The following is a 14,564-nucleotide window of genomic DNA, read 5'->3' as shown; positions in this document are numbered from 1 at the left end:
CCTGAACTTGTATCCAACGTGATTTCCTATTTCTGTGTCCGTACAATTTTGAGACTTTGCTGACTCTGAACTGAACAGTATTTATAATAATTAGGTCCCGTCCATTGTTCGGAGTGCCCCTTACAATGATACTGAGGATCAAACTGCGTCCAATGTAATTAGCATGAATGTGTCTGCCTCTCTCGGCCTTATGTAAGACAGAGGGATCTATCGGTCTGGCGTATCTCCCCCGTCTCCAGGCTATAGGAACTCTCCCGCATTTGATTGATTCTTGCCTATAAGACACTGCCAGAGGCTGATATATGTATACTTTTATTCAGATGGTTCGCGCTCATGGAAATCCAAATGCTGCTTGTTCTGATGCTCCACAAGTATGAATTCCAGCTCTTGGATCCCGTTCCCAGAGAGGTACTTGTCAATGTTTTTTTTTTTTTTTTATAATTCATATCTCTTCTTTTTACATTTGACAACTTCACCAGGATTAAAAATATTCTTGACATTCCAGATCTGTTAGGAAGTATTTCCCTTTATTAATCAGCAGCTGCCACCGGATAAGGAGCCATGGAAATACTGATGTCAGACGGACTTGGCGGCATCTGCTTGCCCCATTTGACCCTCTTGACACCAGTTAATTTCCCCTCTCTATCATCTGAGACAGCTAAAGCGGGTCGACAAGGTCGGCTTATCTCTTAAAGCTGCAAGGGAAACTTTTTCAGGCCAGAATATCTGTCGTTTTTTTAGATGGAACAGTTCTCTGTAAAATACATCTACCGGATGTGGCGTCCATTGACGCTCCTCAAGGTTTGGAGGCTTTGTGCCTAATATTTATTTGAGAAGTATTCATACACGGCGGGTGAAATAAGTATTGAACGTGTCACCAATTTTCTAATTAAATCTATTTGTAAAGGTGCTAATGACATGAAATTTTCACCAGATGTTGGTAACATCCCATCCAATCCCCACAGGCAAATAATCGAACCATAGATGTCCATAATTTGTGTAATAATGAGAACTGGCCCAGGGGAAAAGTGCTATACACATAGTGGTTTCATTCCTATAATGTTCCCTAAAAGCGCTTTATGTAGTGCCCACTAAGATGGTGCTATACTTGATGCCCCCTATAATGGTGTTACATAGTTAATACAATTGACAAATAAAAGATAAATGTCCATCAAGTTCAACCAAGGGTTGGGAGATTATAAAGGTACATGTAAAACCACAAAACACGATCGAGCTAATCTTTCTCTCCTGATCCCAATTGTTCATCCACTGAGCCAAAGATTCAGAAAAGAACTTTTCACATTTCCATAATTATTGTATTTATGTTATTTTAATCTAAAAAAAAAAAAAAAAAAATCGAAGCCATTTTATAAACCATCGACAGTTGCCGCTGAGGTCAGCTATTCCACAAATTATTAGTTCTCATGGTAAAAAAAAAAAGCCTTTTATCCACTGGAGATTGAACCATTCTTTCACCAGACAGAGGAAGCTTATCTTTTGTGAGGGTGTTATATGAAACAGCTCTTTAACATACTTTTTCATACTTGTACAAGTTAATTATGTCTCCACCTTTGACGTCTTTTCCCAGGACTGAATAAATCTTAACTCACAGCTAAGACCCTCCCATGCCCTTTGTTAGTTTTGTTGCTCTCTTTGGTACCTTTTCTAGCTCCGGGGTCTCTTTTCTGTGAACTGATGCCCAGATTGAACTGCATGTTCCAGATGGAGTCGCACTAACGCTATGTAAAGTGGTCGTATTATTAGTATTAGTTCCTGTCCTGCGAGTCCTTGCCTCATAGTACATGACTATATCTTGCTGGCTTTAGAAGCTGCTGATTGACCTTACTTGCTGTTATTTAGCCTGTGATCTACAAGTACACCCAGATCCTTCTCTACAAGAGACTCTCCTAGTTTTACTCCCCCCTACTATATGTGGTGTCCTCAGGGTATTAGTGCCCAGATGCAACATTCTCATTCATCCACATTGAACCTCATCCGCCAAGTGGATTCCCGAACACTCAGATTGTCCAAGTCCACCTGTAACCTATGAGCTCCTCCATAGACTGCACCGTACTATACAGCTTTGTCATCTACGAGAAAAAAGGAACGACACTATTACCGAAATTCTGTCCTCTATATCATTCATAAAAAAACAGAACCTCATAGATCACAGTCCGACTAGCCTGTATAGTACCCCTTGTATCTGATGAATTGTCTCCCAACTTGCCCAGACACTGTAGAACATCGACGGCTCGAGGATTTTTTTTTCAAACTTTGCCAAAAATGCTCTTTAATATTATATGGGGCTCCTCACCGTAAACCTCATTATGGGCCACCTCCTCTTTGTTTTCACTAGTTAATTGAGCCCCTTGGCATGAAGTATAATGTGGCATCTCGTTAACTTAATCAGTCCAGTGTCACAGTGGAAAGTCCAGGTCACCCCTGAGCATGGCAGTGTGATGTGATGCCATCCATTGCCTCACATATTTCTCATTCTTGTCATATGAATCACAGATTGAAAGCGGAAAATGAGTGTTGATAGCTGTGTATGTGCTGGATTCGGTCCACCCCGCTGAAGGAATGATGACCTTGAGTGGTATTGCTAACGTTTTTGTATCATATAACGCTGTGCGTGGGGCGCAAGATGCCGACTGGCTGCAAACCGCAGACGTAAGGGTCCTTTAACTACAGCAGCTTCATGGCACAATCCGTAGGTCGCTGCTATCTTTCCTGGAAAGCGACTGTGAGAGTTACAACTTCTAACTAAAAGGTGAAAGATGATTTGTTTAAAGGACTGACCTAACACAACCATCATAACTGTACAAACATTAATGGATAGGCCCAACCTCAGACCACATTTATATATAGACATGTCACTTCATAAATACATTACTTATCCTGCACTGATCCAGAGTTACCTCCTGTATTATACTCCAGAGCTGCACTCACTATTCTGCTGGTACAGTCACTGCGTACATACATTACTGATCCTGAGTTACATCCTGTATTATACCCCAGAGCTGCGCTCACTATTCTGCTGGTGCAGTCACTGCGTACATACATTACATTACTGATCCTGAGTTATATCCTGTATTATACTCCAGAGCTGCACTCACTATTTTGCTGGTGCAGTCACTGTGTACATACATTACATTACTGATCCTGAGTTACCTCCTGTATTATACACCAGAGCTGCACTCACTATTCTGCTGGTGCAGTCACTGTGTACATACATTACTGATCCTGAGTTACATCCTGTATTATACTCCAGAGCTGCACTCACTATTCTGCTGGTGCAGTCACTGTGTACATACATTACATTACTGATCCTGAGTTACCTCCTGTATTATACTCCAGAGCTGCACTCACTATTCTGCTGGTGCAGTCACTGTGTACATACATTACATTACTGATCCTGAGTTACCTCCTGTATTATACTCCAGAGCTGCACTCGCTATTCTGCTGGTGCAGTCACTGTGTACATACGTTACATTACTGATCCAGAGTTACATCCTGTATTATACTCCAGAGCTGCACTCACTATTCTGCTGGTGCAGTCACTGTGTACATACATTACATTATTGATCCTGCACTGATCCTGAGTTACATCCTGTATTATACTCCAGAGCTGCACTCACTATTCTGCTGGTGGAGTCACTGTGTACATACATTACATTACTGATCCTATACTGATCCTGAGTTACCTCCTATCTTATACCCCAGAGCTGCACTCACTATTCTTCTGGTGCAGTCACTGTGTACATACATTACTGATCCTGAGTTACATCCTGTATTATACTCCAGAGCTGCACTCACTATTCTGCTGGTGCAGTCACTGTGTACATACATTACATTACTGATCCTGAGTTACCTCCTGTATTATACCCCAGAGCTGCACTCACTTTTCTGCTGGTGCAGTCACTGTGTACATACATTACTGATCCTGAGTTACATCCTGTATTATACTCCAGAGCTGCACTCACTATTCTGCTGGTGCAGTCACTGTGTACATACATTACATTACTGATCCTGAGTTACCTCCTGTATTATACTCCAGAGCTGCACTCGCTATTCTGCTGGTGCAGTCACTGTGTACATACGTTACATTACTGATCCAGAGGTACATCCTGTATTATACTCCAGAGCTGCACTCACTATTCTGCTGGTGCAGTCACTGTGTACATACATTACATTACTGATCCTGCACTGATCCTGAGTTACATCCTGTATTATACTCCAGAGCTGCACTCACTATTCTGCTGGTGGAGTCACTGTGTACATACATTACATTACTGATCCTATACTGATCCTGAGTTACCTCCTATCTTATACCCCAGAGCTGCACTCACTATTCTGGTCCAGTGCCTGTGTACTGTACAGTAGTGCAGCGGGTTTGATGTAGTGCAACCGGTAGGCAGGGATCACAGAAAGTTCAACATAAACAGTGCCTTTATTTTCAGACCCACATACAGGGCATTATTACACCGAAATGTCAATGAACTGTACATGTCTGTATTCATTTGGGTCTGCTGTCCGAAATTGTGGATTTTCCTATTTTTGCATCAATAAAACTTCAAAGTTGAGAGGCGGAGTTCGCCATTTAATTGACTGACTATTTTTACTCCAGAGAACCAACTCTACAGTGGGCACCCCATTATCTAATCTATATCACATACAGGAGTGATATCCTCAGGATCGCAGCTGGGTTTCCACAAATACGGTCCGTATTCAGAACCCGTTGCCATGGATAATGGCACCACTGTGTCTCTTTGAGTTCCTTGGCTCTGTGTTAGCTCCACACAGACCTGGATTGCACATAGCCTCCTGCTCTGCAGCTTGCAAACTCCAAACTAACACTCTCAAGGCAAAACTGACAGACTTTAAATGGAATCAAGGCCATAGGGCCAAATCCCGGAGTGGAGAGAGGGATTCTCCCCACTACCAAACCAGCAAATCCCTCTAAATATAAAAGCCTTTGATGGGTTTTCCTTAAAATCTGACTGGGTGACTACTTGGACACAGTCCACTCTTTTATTTTGCCTTGTGATTCACAGGCATTCTGCTGTGAATACAAGTCGCTCCGGCTGGTTTAATAAGACTGTCCGCATCCTGGGGGACACATACTGCTCCTCAAATATGATCCCCCTCACTGCCTCACATATCCCCCCCATGCAAACTTTTGAGGTTTGACACTTGTCACCATACAGGGTGCATGGGACAGGGCATCTGCATTTCCTTGTGCCTTCCATGCACGAAGTTCCACTGTGAAATTAAAGTTTTGCCACGCTCCATCTGGTGACCCGAGCATTCCTCTCCTTGGCATTTCTCATCCAGACTAAGGATGAATGATCTGTCACCAAACGAAACCGTCGACCAAGCAAACGATAGCGTAGGGACTCCAGGCCCACTTAATAGCGAGGCGTTCCTTCTCTTCTACGCTATTATTTTTTTCGGCCAGGGTGAGTTTCCTACTCAGGTAGGATGCTCTTCTTCGTTCACCTCCTGCAACAGGACCGCTCCTAGGCCGAGGTTAGATACATCTGTCTGCACGATGAAGACTTTCTTGAAGTTGGGGCTAATAAGGACAGGCTGTCCACACAGCGCCAAATTCGTAGACTGGTATGCTTCCTCTGCCTGAGGGTTCCACCAGACCATGACAGATTTCTTTCTCTTTAAGAGATAGGTTAGGGGTCTTGTTCTCTCCGAGAAGTTAAGTATGAATCTTCGGTAGTACTCAATGATGCCGAGGAACGCTCTTACCTGTTTGGTGGTAACAGGCTGAGACCAGTTCTGCATGGCCTCGATTTTATTTATTTGGGGTTTGATAACCCCATGGCCGATCACATGCCCTAAGTACCGGGTTTCCTCGAGCCCTATCACACATTTTTTGGGATTCGCTGTGATGCCCGCGGCTGAGCGAATTTACTATCGCTTGTACACGGGACAAGTGGGAGTGCCAGTTATTACTAAAGATGATGATGTCATCTAAGTATGCTATAGCCTACTTCTGATGAGGTTCTAACACTATGTCAGCCTTTGGAACGTGGCTGGTGCCCCATGTAGTTCAAAGGGCAAGACAACCTAGTGGTACAGACCTTCCGGTGTTATGAAGGCGTTCTTTTCCTTCGCCGACTCTGTAAGAGACACCTGCCAGTAACCCTTGGTCAGATCGAGCTTGGTAAAGTACTGGGCCTGACTCAGGCGCTCGATCAGCTCGTTCACCCGGATGCATTGGATAAATGTCACATTTCGACACCTCCTTCAACTTGCGGAAATCATTACAGAACCGTAGTGACTCGTCCGGCTTCGGTATCAGCACAATGGTGCTAGCCCACTCACTCCGGGACTCCTCAATTGCTCTTAGCTGGAGCATTTGTTTTACCTCACTTGCGATGGCTTGTCTCCGGTCCTCAGGCACACAGTATAGTTTCATCCGCACTCTTACGTGAGGCTCGTTGACAATGTCATGCTGGATTACAGAAGTACGGCCAGGTAGTTCCGAGAATACATCTGTATTCTCTTGTACTAATTTCCTACCTCTCGACCCTGCTGTTTAGAGAGAGTGTCGCCTATTTTTAACTCTCTCTCTGCCTCCGGCCGGGCCGATATTGGTGGGTCTCCAGATGATATGTCTGGAGTCGCATCCGTCAGCATACACTCCCGGTCCTTCCATGCTTGTAACAGATTGATATGGCACAACTGTTCGGGTTTCCTTTTCCCGGGCTGGTATACTCGGTAGTTCATCTCCCCAACCTTTTCCCGAACGTCATACGGCCTTTGCCACTTGGCCATAAGTTTACTTTCGGCGGTGAATACTAAAACTAAAACCTGATCTCCTTCTTTAAAGGAGCGTACCGTGGCTTTTCTGTTATAAGCGTGGCTCTGCTCTGCCTGAGCATCACTAAATGCTCATTTACTACTGTATAGGCATGACCGCTGCGATCCAGTCCTGCATATTGGCCATGTGCTCAGTTACACTCTTATGTGGCGTAGGTTCCTGCTCCCACATCTCTTTGGCTATGTCCAGCAGACCCCAAGGATGCCTGCCATACAGTAACGCATAGGGTGAAAATCCTGTTGAAGCCTGCGGTACCTTGCGAATGGCGAACATTAAGTAGTACAGTAACATGTCCCGATCCCTTCCATCCTTGGAAACCACCCTTTTTAACATGGACTTGTGTGTTTTGTTAAACGGCTCAACTAATCTGCCGGTCTGGGGGTGATACACTGACGTGCGCAGCTGCTTTATTTTGAGGAACTTGCACAGTCCCTCAGTAAGATCAGTAAGAATCTCCTTTGTTAGCCCAAGGCGACAGAACATGGCAAACAACTCTCGGGCGATAAGCTTAGCCGAGGTGTTCCGGCTACCAAGTGGCATAGTATACGACCACTAATATATGTTGGTGGCCACAGGCGGATTTTACTATCGGTTCTACCAGATCCGTCGCAATCCGCTCAAAAGATACCTCTATAATGGATAGAGGTGCCAACGGACTCCAGTAGTTTGCGATGGGTGTAGTCAGTTGGCACTCAGGACTCGTCTCAAAGAAGCTCTGCACCTTGGCGTAGACCCCAGGCCAAAAAAAGCTATAATGTGCGTTCCAGGGTCTTCTTAGCCCCCAAGTGCTCCCCCAGCGTGTCGGTGTGAGCCATCTTGGGCACCACCTTATAGTATGATTGGGGGACTACCAGCTGTTCTACCACCTCGTCCCAGATTATTAACGCTTGGTTGACTCTCTTCGACCTCTCCTGCCATCACCTCTAATGGAAACCTATCAGGTTCTCACTTTTTCCCTATGGGGATGACCCCTACGTCAGGAATCTTTGCTTCGGGATCTTCGGGCTCTGCGCCCAGAAAAATATTTTCCCAGGCAGGGTTCATTTTATTTTTCCACAGAGACCAGTACAGGGGCAAGTCCTTTCCCAAGACAGCCCCGTAAGGAATGTTCTTCACTACCCCCACCATATATTTAATCTCTCTGCATGGAGTAAAAAATGTAACCTCCACTGTCGAATACTTGCAGAGTTCACCATGAACACCATACAGCACCTACTTTTTTCCCAGTGGGTTCTAAGCCCGAGATTAATGACCGATGCGCAAGTGTCACTAGGCTCCCTGAGTCCAGGAGGGCCTTCGCCTGGTGTTCGTTGACGCGCACCTCACACAGATGCGGTTCACCGTCTGGGATGAACGGATCCGTGGTGACAATGGCCTGGGTGTACATCAACATACAGCGATTAAACCTGCAGTGCATGGGTTCGGTTGACAGGGGGCAGTTGACAGCCACATTTCCTGGCCCTTGGCACCGCCAACACCTAATAACTGTGGCACGATTCGACCAAGGGACAGGTTTAGGGGAAACGGGCCTCTTGTCACTCTCACTCTGGGGTACCCCCTCAGTACGGGCTTGGTCCTGATTGGCCCTAGCAAAGGGCCGTGGCCCTTTCCCAGGTTCCTGGGCTGGCAGGGCCCTGCACAGTGAGGATCTATCTCTGGGTCTTTCCCCATCTCCTTCCTCCTCTTTCCTCCACCGTAATACGTCGGCACTCGGCAGCGTCTTAGTGAGCTGAAGTGCCAACGTATTACGGTGGAGGAAAGAGTAGGAGGGAGATGGGGAAAGACCCAGAGATAGATCCTCACTGTGCAGGCGCCAGATTCCCAGCCCCGCAGTGTGAATACATCATAACACTGCGGGGCGGGATCTGGGGCCTCCGCTTCACGCAGGCGAGAGAGCATTACATCATCACCTGATGTAAGCTCCCGGGCAGCGCTCACGGTGCATGCCTGAGAACTGTTGGCAGAGTGCAGGCGCCAGTCATGTTACAGGAACACAGGAGGCGGCGCACAGACGCAAGAGGGAGATGATTGACGGTTCTGAGGTGGTTGATACGGGGAGAAAACATACCTCTGGGACACAATAGAGGTATGGCGGGGAATTTATAAAAGTCTATATTTCAGCATTACTAGGGATCAGAAACATAAGAGCCACCTTCACAGAATGCAGCCTTAGTGCTGCAGAAGGTGGCTCTTTTACTTAAAAATGCCCTGGGGGGATGACGGGTTCCCTTTAAGGTCTCAGGCTGAAGCCATTGTTTTACTAGCTGCAGCAAGTCATATGCCTGAGACCTGGCTGGTTGGGCCTCCACAAAGGACCATTGGAACACCCGTTGTACCCGTGCATATGTGTTAACCCCCAGTTGGGCAAGGATCTCCCCTTTCAGTTTGTCATAGTCCAGGGCATCATCCCGACTGAGGTCAAAGTAGGCCTTCTTGGCAACTCTAGTCAGGAAGGGGGACACCACTTCAGCCCACTGGGAAAAGCAAGCTCTCCTGCTCTGCTGTGCACTCAAGCGCGGTGAGGAGAGCCTTCAAGTTGTGCTCAGGTCTCATCTTCCTCAGCGCTGACCAGACTTTGTACCGAGCCTCAGAACGGATCAGGGTCTCTGGTGAGGGCGTCTCCTGCAGGGCCGCAATCTGTTGCAGAATCAAATTGTTGGTCTGCTGCTGCTGGTACAATCCACTCTTTCTTTTATTTTGCCTTGTGATTCACAGGCATTCTGCTGTGAATACAAGGCACTCCATTGAGTTTAACAAGATTCATCTGCATCCTGGAGGACACATATCGACCCTCACATATGATCCCCCTGACTGCCTCACAGTACATGCCTTACATTACTGATCCTGTACTGATCCTGAGTTACATCCTGTGTTATACTTCAGAGCTGCACTCACTATTCTGATGGTGCAGTCACTGTGTACATACATTACATTACTGATCCTGAGTTACATCCTGTATTATACTTCAGAGCTGCACTCACTATTCTGATGGTGCAGTCACTGTGTACATACATTACATTACTGATCCTGAATTACATTCTGTATTATACTCCAGAGCTGCACTCACTATTCTGCTGGTGTAGTCATTGTGTACATACATTACATTACTGATGCTGAACTGATCCTGAGTTACATCCTGCATTATACTCCAGAGCTGCCACTCACTATTCTGCTGGTGCAGTCACTGTGTACATACATTACATTACTGATCCTGTACTCATCCTGAGTTACATCCTGTATTATACTCCAGAGCTGCACTCACTATTCTGCTGGTGTAGTCACTGTGTGCATACATTACTGATCCTTAGTTACATCCTGTATTATACTCCAGAGCTGCACTCACTATTCTGCTGGTGCAGTCACTGTGTACATACATTACATTACTGATCCTGAGTTACATCCTGTATTATACTCCAGAGCTGCACTCACTATTCTGCTGATGCAGTCACTGTGTACATACATTACATTACTGATCCTGAGTTACATCCTGTATTATACTCCAGAGCTGCACTCACTATTCTGCTGGTGCAGTCACTGTGTACATACATTACATTACTGATCCTGTACTGATCCTGAGTTACATCCTATATTATACCCCAGAGCTGCACTCACTATTCTGCTGGTGCAGTCACTGTGTACATACATTACATTACTGATCCTGTACTGATCCTGAGTTACATCCTATATTATACCCCAGAGCTGCACTCCCTATTCTACTGGTGCAGTCACTGTGTACATACATTACATTACTGATCCTGAGTTACACCCTGTATTATACTCCAGAGCTGCACTCACTATTCTGCTGGTGCAGTCACTGTGTACATACATTACATTACTGATCCTGAGTTACATCCTGTATTATACTCCAGAGCTGCACTCACTATTCTGCTGGTGGAGTCACTGTGTACATACATTACATTACTGATCCTGAGTTACATCCTGTATTATACTCCAGAGCTGCATTCACTATTCTGCTGGTGCAGGCACTGTGTATATACATTACTGATCCTGAGTTACATTGTGTATTATACTGCAGAGCTGCACTTACTATTCTGCTGGTGCAGTCACAGTGCACATTCACACAGTATACTGTATACTTGTGACCTGAGTAATGTCTGAGTGCAGGCCGTAGACTGAATACTATAATATCATCTCACAATGGGAACTCTGGGCATGAGTTTCAGTGCCATGAAACCGCAGCTGCCTTCTCGTGTTCCTTGGACTATTTCTTTAATGGGAAAACAGAATTGACAGCGAGCAGGAAAACAAATACTGTACTTTCGGAAATGAGCTCTCTGAGTTGTGGCTGCCTCTTGGATTTCAGGCTGGCAGATCACCGGGTTTGTCTCTCTCGGTTGCCTCGGACAGCTTAGTGTCTCAGTTCTTCACCTTTTTGAGGTGCATTTATACAAAACTCAGTCTCTTTATTGTATGCTGTCTAAATGTATGCACCTTGGAGAGGTTGATAGGAAAGTAAGCCTGATAGCAGCATGGGAGAAATGTGCTGACCTTGTGGGAGTCAGTGACCTGTTCTCACATGTGATACTGGGAAGATTAGGATAGGTAGAAGACAATGAAAAAAGGTTAATCAGCAGGTAAATATTGTGACAATGCTGTCTGACCGCCTTACTGAAAGTGAACCTATTTCCTCCCGGGAGCTACCAGCTTTCAGTCATGGGGGCGTGTACGGAGCACGGTCAACGGTCTCAGCACCGCTCACTATACTGTACTCACGCCCCGGGACTGACAGCTTGTTCTGCACAGATGTGCCACTTAGCCGACTGTCAATGAAAGTCTCAGGGTGTATTTACAGGTGACTGAAGCCCCTCTGTGCACGCCCCCATGACTGAAAGCTGGCGGCCTCTGGATGGAGCTGCAAAGAGACAGCGCTAATCACTGAGCCATCGGTTGTGTGATTAGCCATATTGTTAGAAGTGGGATTAAAAAATGAATAAGTTTAAAAAATTCTACTTCGCCACATTTGTAAAAGTCGTATCTAAAAAAAATGAAACTATTTCACCCAAATTGCTGTTTTTTGGTCACTAGAAGGGCTCATACTCACTGGCGATAAAAACACTGACCAATGTTTTTCAATGGGTGACATCTCATTTGCAATTTTTTTTTTTTCTCAGCCGAAATCGGACTGAGAAAAAAATCGCAGCATGCCGCGATTTGCTGCGATTTTCCCTAGAAAATCGCCAATGCAAGTCAATGGGTGCGATAAAATATCTGACAGCACTCGCACCATGCGAGTGCTGTCAGATTTATGCGCACCAGTGTCCTTTGAAAAAAGCCGGCAATTCATGTGCGGCAACTGTATAATCACACTGACATGTTAGAATAGATAGTATAGATATATACAGTTGTGGCCAAAAGTATTGACACTCCTGCAATTCTGTCAGATAATACTCAGTTTCTTCCTGAAAATGATTGCAAACACAAATTCTTTGTTATTATTATCTTCATTTAATTTGTCTTAAATGAAAAAACACAAAAGAGAATGAAGCAAAACATTGATCATTTCACACAAAACTCCAAAAATGAGCCAGACAAAAGTATTGGCACCCTCAGCCTAATACTTGGTTGCACAACCTTTAGCCAAAATAACTGCGACCAACCGATTCCGGTAACCATCAATGAGTTTCTTACAATGCTCTGCTGGAATTTTACACCATTCTTCTTTGGCAAACTGCTCCAGGTCCCTGATATTTGAAGGGTGCCTTCTCCAATCTGCCATTTTTAGATCTCTCCACAGGTGTTCTATGGGATTCAGGTCTGGACTCATTGCTGGCCACCCTAGAAGTCTCCAGTGCTTTCTCTCAAACCATTTTCTATTGCTTTTTGAAGTGTGTTTTGGGTCATTGTCCTGCTGGAAGACCCATGACCTCTGAGGGAGACCCAGCTTTCTCACACTGGGCCCTACATTATGCTGCAAAATTTGTTGGTAGTCTTCAGACTTCATAATGCCATGCACACGGTCAAGCAGTCCAGTGCCAGAGGCAGCAAAGCAACCCCAAAACATCAGGGAGCCTCCGCCATGTTTGACTGTAGGGACCGTATTCTTTTCTTTGAATGCCTCTTTTTTTTCCTATAAACTCTATGTTGATGCCTTTGCCCAAAAAGCTCTACTTTTGTCTCATCTGACCAGAGAACATTCTTCCAAAACGTTTTAGGCTTTTTCAGGTAAGTTTTGGCAAACTCCAGCCTGGCTTTTTTATGTCTCGGGGTAAGAAGTGGGGTCTTCCTGGGTCTCCTACCATACAGTCCTTTTTCATTCAGACGCCGACGGATAGTACGGGTTGACACTGTTGTACCCTCGGACTGCAGGGCGGCTTGAACTTGTTTGGATGTTAGTCGAGGTTCTTTATCCAACATCCGCACAATCTTGTGTTGAAATCTCTTGTCAATTTTTCTTTTCCGTCCACATCTAGGGAGGTTAGCCACAGTGCCATGGGCTTTACACTTCTTGATGACACTGCACACGGTAGACACAGGAACATTCAGGTCTTTGGAGATCATAGAATCATAGAATCATAGAATCGTAGAGTTGGAAGGGACCTCCTGGGCCATCTGGTCCAACCCCCTGCTCAAAGCAGGATTCGCTAAATCATCCCAGTTAGATGTCTCTCCAGCCTCTGTTTGAAGACTTCCATTGAAGGAGAACTCACCACTTCTCGTGGCAGCCTGTTCCACTCATTGATCACTCTAACTGTCAAAAAGTTTTTTCTAATATCTAATCTGTGTCTCCTCCCATTCAGCTTCATCCCATTGCTTCTAGTCTTTCCTTGTGCAAATGAGAATAAAGTTGATCCTTCTACAATGTGACAGCCCTTTAGATATTTGTAGACAGCTATTAAGTCTCCTCTCAGTCTTCTCTTTTGCAAACTAAACATTCCCAAATCCTGCAACCTTTCCTCATAAGACAGGGTTTGCAGACCGGTCACCATTCTGGTCGCTCTTTTCTGAACTTGCTCCAGTTTGTTGATGTCTTTTTTAAAATGTGGTGCCCAAAATTGGACACAATTTTCCAGATGAGGTCTGACCAAAGAGGAGTAGAGGGAAATAATTACTTCACGTGATCTAGACTGTATGCTTCTGTTAATACATCCTAGAATTGCATTTGCCTTTTTTGCTGCTGCATCACACTGTTGACTCATATTCAGTCTGTGATCTATTATGGAGATGGACTTGTAGCCTTGAGATTGCTCATGCTTCCTCACAATTTGGTTTCTCAAGTCCTCAGACAGTTCTTTGGTCTTCTTTCTTTTCTCCATGATCAATGTGGTACACACAAGGACACAGGACAGAGGTTGAGTCAACTTTAATCCATGTCAACTGGCTGCAAGTGTGATTTACTTATTGCCAACACCTGTTAGGTGCCACAGGTAAGTTACAGGTGCTGCTAATTACACAAATTAGAGAAGCATCACATGATTTTTCGAACAGTGCCAATACTTTTGTCCACCCTCTTTTTTATGTTTGGTGTGGAATTATATCCAATTTGGCTTTAGGACAATTCTTTTTGTGTTTTTTCATTTAAGACAAATTAAATGAAGATAATAATACCAAAGAATTTGTAATCATTTTCAGGAAGAAACTGAGTATTATCTGACAGAATTGCAGGGGTGTCAATACTTTTGGCCACAACTGTACACATAGAATACACAGATATATATGTGTGTGTCACTGACATATATATCTATGTATTCTATGTGTATACATCTAT

General features: G+C 44.8%; 1 protein-coding gene across 6 annotated transcripts in view; it reads left to right on the top strand.

Annotated features, from left to right (window-relative positions):
- The window catches only part of CYP39A1 (cytochrome P450 family 39 subfamily A member 1), a 114,404-nt gene that overhangs the window by 79,446 nt on the left and 20,394 nt on the right, over positions 1–14,564 (top strand). For 5 of the 6 annotated variants that reach the window (XR_012234297.1, XR_012234296.1, XM_073586551.1 and 2 more), the window contains one exon: positions 321–408. The exons of the other annotated variant lie outside the window; for it this stretch is intronic. Coding sequence is in view for 3 of the 5 variants with exons in the window: in XM_073586551.1 (XP_073442652.1) it covers positions 321–408 (88 nt within the window). In the remaining 2 variants the exon portion in view is untranslated. The remainder of the gene's footprint in view (positions 1–320; positions 409–14,564) is intronic. 6 annotated transcript variants of the gene reach the window in all.

This window comes from Dendrobates tinctorius, unplaced genomic scaffold (genome assembly GCF_039654945.1).
Source record: "Dendrobates tinctorius isolate UK_male_01 unplaced genomic scaffold, ASM3965494v1 ptg000093l, whole genome shotgun sequence".
NCBI lineage: Eukaryota > Metazoa > Chordata > Amphibia > Anura > Dendrobatidae > Dendrobates > Dendrobates tinctorius.
This window is presented reverse-complemented; position numbering and strand designations above follow the sequence as displayed.